Source organism: Thunnus albacares, chromosome 4 (assembly GCF_914725855.1).
Source record: "Thunnus albacares chromosome 4, fThuAlb1.1, whole genome shotgun sequence".
In the NCBI taxonomy this organism is placed as follows: domain Eukaryota; kingdom Metazoa; phylum Chordata; class Actinopteri; order Scombriformes; family Scombridae; genus Thunnus; species Thunnus albacares.
In genome coordinates, this window is record NC_058109.1 from 3,038,300 (window position 1) to 3,045,908 (window position 7,609).

Below are 7,609 nucleotides of genomic sequence, written 5' to 3' on the forward strand. Positions count from 1 at the left end.
GACAGGTCAGCTAAGGCAAAGGCTAAGGCAAGTGAAAAGGGAGTTGGAGTAATCGAGAAGGGAAAAAATGAAGGCATGAATGATATGCTCTAGGTCAGAGGCTGACAGTAATGGTCTAATTTTTTACAATGTTCCTAAGTTGAAAAGAGTAGGATTGAACCATTTTATTGACATGGTGTTCAAATTTTAGTTTCGGGTCAAATATAACATCAAGATTCCTGGCGTTAGTTTTGACATAGGGGGCAAGTGGGCCAATATGCTGAATGATGCATTTAGCAGTAGTTTCAGGGCCAAAAATGAGAAGCTCAGTTTTGTCAGAATTTAACTGAAGCAAGTTGACAGACATCATGTCCTTTATCGCAGCTAAACAGCTGTGGAGAGTGTTTAGGTTGCTAAAATCATCTGGTTTTACAGAAAAATATGGCTGAGTGTCATCTGCATAGCAATGATAGGATATACAACCAAAGCGACTGATTCTCTGGCCCAAGGGCAGAATATACAAAAAGAAAAGAATTGGACCAAGTATTGACCCCTGGGGCACCCCATATAGCAGCGGAGTGGATGAGGACACATAGTTACCCATACAGACAGAAAAACTTCTATTTGACAAATATGACATAAACCATTCTAGAGCTTTCCCTGAGATACCAACACATGTATTTAGTCAATTAATGAGGATGGAGTGATCAATGGTGTCAAAGGCAGAGCTCAAGTCAGGTAAGACCAAGATGGAGAGTTCCCCCTTATCAGCCTGCATGAGGATGTCATTCATGACTCGTAACAGAGCAGTTTCAGTACTATGGTTTTGACGAAAACCAGATTGAAATTTATCAAAGATAATATTTCTTTCCACAACTTGGAGAAGCTGCTCAGCAACAATTTTTTCCAGTATTTTCAAAGGAATCATAGCAGGTTACAGGTTACATGAACATCCAGCAAACATCAGGAATCATTTACATTTTCTACATTTAGCAGGTTTTCTCATTCAGAGAGAAACAACAGAGAAAACCTCAGCTCTTAAATCACCAACATGAACCCAAACTCACATGTCCACCTTAAAACTCACATCCACCTTAAATAAAACTCCTCCTCTGATTAAATGACAGAATTCAACTGATGAAAACTGAATTAATACGCTTTTACAGACAGAATTATTTTGATTTCATCACATCAAATGAAAAGTTGTGCAAATATTTTGAATTATGTCATATTGAGTTTTACATACAGTATATTGAATTAAACAATGAATTACATTTAATGTTTGTAAACTTTATAATCTGAACTGAAATTTAAAATAAAGTTCAACATGCAGTAATTGATTCTTGGATGCTGGTCTTCATGGCTCCACACAAAGTCAACATCAGAAAACATTAACAACCATTTACAATGACACAGTATCAATAAAAAACTAAAGGCTGAAGAGACCAAATATAAAGATCAGAAAATAAGTTGAATCATTTTATGTTTGACAAAAACAGCAACAAGTGAAACAGCATGAACATATTTTGGAATAATGAGACAGCAGGAGGACAGAAGCTTCAGAGGTTAAATTCAGCGACTTTTCCCTTTAAGAAATAAATGACAATAATTAAAACAACCATACTTTTTGTCTGTAACTGCTCTGTTCTACTGTCACAGAGACCTTCAGTGGGGAAATCTTCAGTGGGAGTTTATCCCCAGTGCTAATGTATGGAAACAGTCTGTCAGTGAAAGTGTGTTTGAAGGTGTGTATGTGTGTGTTAGTATCAGGATCAGAGAACAACAGATTTCTTCTGTTCCAGTCCAGATTCACTCTGATCCTCTGGAGCTTCTTCTTTACTGGGAGATCAATGCGGAGACCAGGTGGTGACCATGCTGAGTATTCACCTTCATCGAACCGTATTGTCCATAATCCAGACAGTATGATTCCCTTCCTCTGGACAGACTCTGATAACACACCCAGTGACCAGTTTGAACTGTTTCCAACCTCGACATCCCAGCTGTGAGTCCCTGAGTCAAAGCCCTCAGAGCCCAGAACACAGCAGAAGTGATCAAACCTCTCTGGATTAGCAGGAAGCTGCTGTTGTTTCTCTCCTAGTCTCACACTGGTCAGATCTTCAGACAGGATGAGTTCTGGATAAACAGTGTTTGGATCCAGAATGACAGGAGTGTATGAGACCATCTCCTTCATCTTGTTCCAGATGTTGAAGGCCAGGTTGCCCAGGTGTTTGGTCTGGTCTATCAGAGCTCCTGAGAGCAGCTGTGGATCATCCAGCAGGGGGCAGCGCTGGACTCTTTCCACTGCAGCCTTGTAGTTGTGCAGGAATGAGACGTCTTCAGCTCTCAGCTCCTCCTCTGTGGCTCTGACTGTGTGTGAAAGAGCTGCTATATCTCTGCTCAGAGCCTCCATCTTCTCCTTCATCATCTGACTCTTCTGCTCCTCTTCCTCCCTCAGAGCAGCCATCCTGGCCTCCTCTTCCTCTTCTAGAAACTGGTGAAGCTTCTTAAACTGCTCCTTAATCTGCCTCTCTGTGTGTCCGGCCTGGACATTAATGTGTTCTGCTGTTTGATCAAACTTCACTTTAACTTGTTCAAGAACCTTTAACTTCTTCTTTAAGAGCTTCAGAGTTTCCTCAAGTTCCTTCTTGTGTTGTCGTGCAGCTTCATTGATGGGTCTGAATCTGTGGTTGGTGTGTTGTTCTGAATCTCTGCAGACGACACACACTGGCTGCTGATGGTCCAGACAGAAGAGTTTGAGTTTCTCAGAGTGCAGACTGCAGAGAACCTCTGAAGCTCTCTGATCTCTGTCCTGTAAGAAGGACTCACACAGGTTCTTTAACACCAGGTTACGAGGTGGTTCTGGCTTTGAAGATCTTCTCTTACAAACTGGACACTCATGTGTTGGTTTCTCTCTCCACCAGCTCTTCAGACAGTCTTTACAGAAGCTGTGGCTACATGACAGAACAACAGGATCTCTAAAGATGTCATGACAGACCGAACAGCAGAGATCCTCCTCTGATCTGGAAGCCATTTTGTCTCCGAGTGAAGCTGAAAACACAGCAGACAGTTAGTACAGTCAGTTATGACTCCCCTCCCTCCTCTACTAACTTCACTGACATTTACTTTCACTTTGACTCCAGTTTTTAGTCAAACTCACATTCAGTGTGTGGAGAGTCAGCAGGTTGAAGCAGCAGAGTTCTAGTTTTCCACTTTTCTCTCCTGTAGCTGTACTCACTCAGAGGAAGTTGTTAGTTTGGTCTGACGGTGAATCTGATCGTCTGTTTTTCAGTCTGTGTGTCTCTTTAGAGACGAAGAATAAACTGTTTCCTGCTTTGTCTCAGGTGACTCAGCTGAGAGGTGAAGCTTTGTCAGACCTCTTTTAATAAATGCTGTTGCTTCACATGTAACACAGAGTGTGTTTCATGTAAAAGAAAAACACAGCAGGCAAGACATTGAAACAGGAAGTCAGTTGTGTTTCCTGCACTTTGGCTCATGTTTTTCCAGTCAGGAGCAGGTTGAAGTTGAACTTTTTCACTACTTCAGGTCTTCAGTGCTTCCTGCTGTAATTGTCGTCTCTCAGTTTAAATCACAGCTTTGTAAAGAAGGTAAATCTTACCGTCTGTCTGCCTCCTTCCAGCGACGCTGACCAGTTAGAACCTGTTTTCTGCTTTGTGTCAGATGATATCCTGTAAGCTTGATATCCTGTGGAGTTTATTAAAGGAACAGATGATAAATATGATGAATATGATCCATCGCACTGCTTTGAGATCACATCAGCTGTATTTTCTCAAACTTTTACATTATTATGGTTTTATATTCTTATTCAGTGTATCACGTATCTGTCAGAAGTCTGATGATATCTGGTGATATTAATAACAACAAATTCTGCCTCATGTAAGTGTTTTATTTCTTATACAATGATTTTTAGGGCCCGAACACGAAACTACTCCCCTGAGACTGAAAACATGATGCTGTTATTAGTCTTTGGAGCCATTTCTAAACAAACTAACATGACCAAACTCTTCATAATGAAGGAACATGTCACCCAGTGCAGCGGTGTGACTCACTGACGTGTTTTTAATAGTTTCTGGAACAACAACAGAGGAATAAGATATATTAGGCTTTGATACACACACAATACTTGTTAGTAGATCAGTTCATTGTTGGTTTGGATCCAAACATAAAGAAAAATATAGAAAATCGTCAGAAATATCCTTTAAGTCCCGTAATACCAACAATGGTATATCTGAGGTGTAATTCACTCTGCAAGGCCATGTGACACACAGGTGTTATAGTACCTGATCCTACCACACTGTGCTATGTGATAGTTCCTGATATTTGCTAACAATCTTCTAATTTTCTGTATCTTTTAATGCCATGAACAAACCAGGAGTTTGGGGTTCTCTTAGAATTTTAAGTTTGGCAGGTTAAATAAATAAACTACTGAGATTTAATCTAGTTGGCACATGTGAAGTCTGAAACAGAAGCAGACTGCTGGGGCTTTAGCTTCCTGGGAGTGTTGTTCACTGCTGGATGAAGGTCATAGATGGGAAATAGTGTGTGTTAGTGTGTTTGTATGTGTGTGTGTGCGTGTGTCAGGTGAGGTCACTGCAGGGAGTACAGCATCTGACTGACTGCCGAGGAAATAGCAGCGGCTAGACCTGACGTTACCCCACTCAGTCGCGTCTCATAACTCACCGCTGAGGTATTATTGTAACTGTTAGCGTTCGGCATCAATCTAAAGCCGCTGATTTCATTTCCTTGGACTCAGACGTTTGAGGGAGAACTCCACTTGACCTTTCAGTTTTCCCTTTCACGCCCTTTCTGTCTTTATTCTCTTCTCCCTCTCACACACACATCGTCATTTATTCGTTTCCATAAATCAGAAAGTGATTGATCGTGTCCACAAGCTGTTACTCTGGAATCAAAGGGCTACACAGGCAAAAAATTAAAAAAAAAAAAACACACAAAAATAATAACAGGAACGTTTACTGCTGCCTGAACTGGGTCTTCTGTCATGCGTGCCAGGAAAGTTCATTTTGACATAATTTGAAAATGAGGGAAAGTAAAGGAATTAGAGTAACTCAGAATATATTAACTGCTCCCCGAATGTTGCTGCACATTTGTCTTTTCTTCTTCTACAACTACAAATTCACGTACTGCCCGTAAACAATATTTAGACGATGTAACACGAGGGTTCATTCTCTAAGCATGCCGTAATACTCGCCTGTCGTGTGTGTTGAAAGTGACACCAGTATGTTAGCGTTAATGATTGTGACCTTCCTGACCGTGACATAAGAGAAACTGAAGGGGGGGGGGGGACCTGTCAACTTTACACACACACACACTTTCCAAATGAGACACATTAAAAACAGAGAGTTTGAATGTGATGCAGAGGCAACTAAAACATTACCTCACCTGTTCTGTTAAACCAAAATAACATCCCCTCTTCAACAAGCAGCCTGCCACTGCTGTTACTGCTTTTAAGATGTAAAGTGTGTGAGTGTGTGTGTGTGTGTGTGTGTGTGTGTGTGTGTGTGTGTGTTTACACCTTGTTTTGATTATCCAATGTCTGAAATGCTATTATACTGTATGTCAATGTGAAAAAAATAGAATTTGCTCATGCAGAATGCTGTATTTTTTTAGACAGATGGGTGGATTTACAGTCTTTAAATGTTTCCACAGCTGCAGAAAACAAAGAAAAAATTATTTGTGAGGTCTGTTTTTAGCCATGTTAGCGGTATGGATCTATGGATTGCAATGTTGGTCAATCAGTCCACCACTTTAGTCTAAACTAAAATATCTCAACAACTACTGATGTGTTATGATTAAATACAGAGTCAAAGGAAAGACGCGTCTGCATCTGCAACCTGAACTGTTTCAATTTGCGCAAGATATTCACATGTCTGCAAATGGTGCTACAGTTGGTCCCGTTTCACAAATAATTGTCACTCTCAAATTGCAGATAAATTTCCTACAGTCCTCTCGTACGCCCGCTCATGTGTCACAAGTATAGTGTTTGTTTTGTTTAGCTAAATGTGTTAAAAAATAATGCGAAAGGAAATGATGGCGTGTTGCAGATTTGTTGAAACTGGCCCCTGCTGCATAAATATTCATGGACGAGATGAGAAAAAGGAGAGAGACTGGAGGGGAATAATAGAGAAAATTAGAGTTTCTGGTGATTCTGAGTTCAGTCGGAGGCTGAACTGATGTCAGTCCATCGCTAGGTAGCTTACAGCTAATGTACTGTTGGTGTTTTTGCTGTTTTGGGTGAATAAACACAAAAAGTCGAGTGGGTAAACTCACGCTAATGACGCAAGTTGAAAATTCAATTTGTCGGGAGTGGGGCCCTAAAGAGAGAGGAGCTAAAACGGCCTGTTTCAGACAGAGGCTGAACTGAGGGACCAGTATAAGATAAAAAAGGAGTTTTTAACTGTAAATCATGAAAAGATATTCCCCAGAATATAAATATACACCTGGAAATGTGCAGAATATGTCCTCTTTAAAGCAGCAGTGAAACATTCCTTATATAATTCTTTGTATGACTGCAATACAGTTGGGGACTTTTCTTTAATCCACTGGAACAAAATGCACCGTCTCGCTAACAGAAGAAGCTTTTGTTATCAGTGTGTGTTGCCCAGGAGTGAAGTCTGAGCAAAAACAGTCCTGGCTGTATTTTAATCTCCACATGGAAAATGGCAGAGTTCCTTTCTTATATGCTTCCAGTATCTTTTAATGAACGGACACAACCACAGATAATGAAAATATGTCCCCATATTGTTGCAATTCTGTCTTTCGTGAGGATGGGACTAACACACAATCTTCAAATCTTTCATGCATAAATATATCACATACAGTGACTGTTGGCCTGGGGCTTTAGCAGGAAGCAGTTGAATAGTTGGATGGCTTTGAACAATCTGTGGAGGCAGCCATGCATGGCTCTGCTTACTCTGCGGCCCTGGAGTATCTGCATCCTGCCGGGCACTGGCGGAGGAATGTTTGGGTGCCGTAACTGAAGCTTTGTAATGTTAATCTTCAGGATGACTCCTCATTCGATAGTTTTAAAATACAAAGAAGGGAGGAGAAGTTACAACGTTTTTCTTTTTTGTTCCACTTTAACCTAAATAAAGCTTCATTAATCAGTATTTTATGTATCAACAATGTATTAAATCATGTGGAAGAGGTCATTTGTAGTGAAGAAGCCAACTCTGCAGCCTCCTTTAGTTCACTTTCTGCTTTAGATTTTAAACATTAACTGCAGCGCTGAGTCTGAGCCACATTTCAACCGATGTGTGCAGCTGTTTTCAGTGAAAAAGCTCTGATAAACCTCATTGTTCGCTACCTGCCCGGCACTGAATGACAAACAGAAAGTGTTAGCGACTATCTGACGAAGAGAGTGGAGCATCCAGCAGCTAAACACCAAGATATTTTTCTCAGGAGTTGGTGGAGACCAAAGCAGAGCTAAAAGGAGAGTGAATATCAGACTTAAGAGCACAGTTTACTCCGTCAGAAGTTCACAGGATCTCATGGACACATTTCTTGGCAAAAGCGCTCAAAAAGTGAGATCCTTTTACATGCTGAAACAGTAATGGCGACCTGTTTACTTCCTCCTGCAGCCCAGATTCATCTG

At 40.8% G+C, this 7,609-nt stretch overlaps 1 protein-coding gene across 2 annotated transcripts; it reads right to left on the minus strand.

The window, feature by feature from the left end:
* Positions 1 to 495: 495 nt before the first annotated feature.
* On the minus strand, positions 496 to 3,656 carry LOC122980978 (nuclear factor 7, ovary-like). 2 transcript variants are annotated; one of them, XM_044349450.1, is made up of 2 exons: positions 3,596 to 3,656; positions 496 to 3,027 (listed from the first exon to the last, which is right to left on the minus strand). In XM_044349450.1, exon 2 carries the CDS (start codon positions 3,008 to 3,010, stop codon positions 1,589 to 1,591), a length of 1,422 nt encoding a protein of 473 aa, XP_044205385.1. In that variant the 5' UTR covers positions 3,011 to 3,027; positions 3,596 to 3,656; the 3' UTR covers positions 496 to 1,588. The 2 variants fall into 2 exon arrangements, with proteins under 2 accessions (XP_044205385.1, XP_044205386.1); XM_044349451.1 differs by lacking the exon at positions 3,596 to 3,656 and adding an exon at positions 3,137 to 3,221.
* Positions 3,657 to 7,609: the final 3,953 nt, after the last annotated feature.

Bases quoted from the DNA above. Each gene is read 5' to 3' on its own strand.
- LOC122980978 (XM_044349450.1), bottom strand. From the start codon at position 3,010: ATGGCTTCCAGATCAGAGGAGGATCTCTGCTGTTCGGTCTGTCATGAC.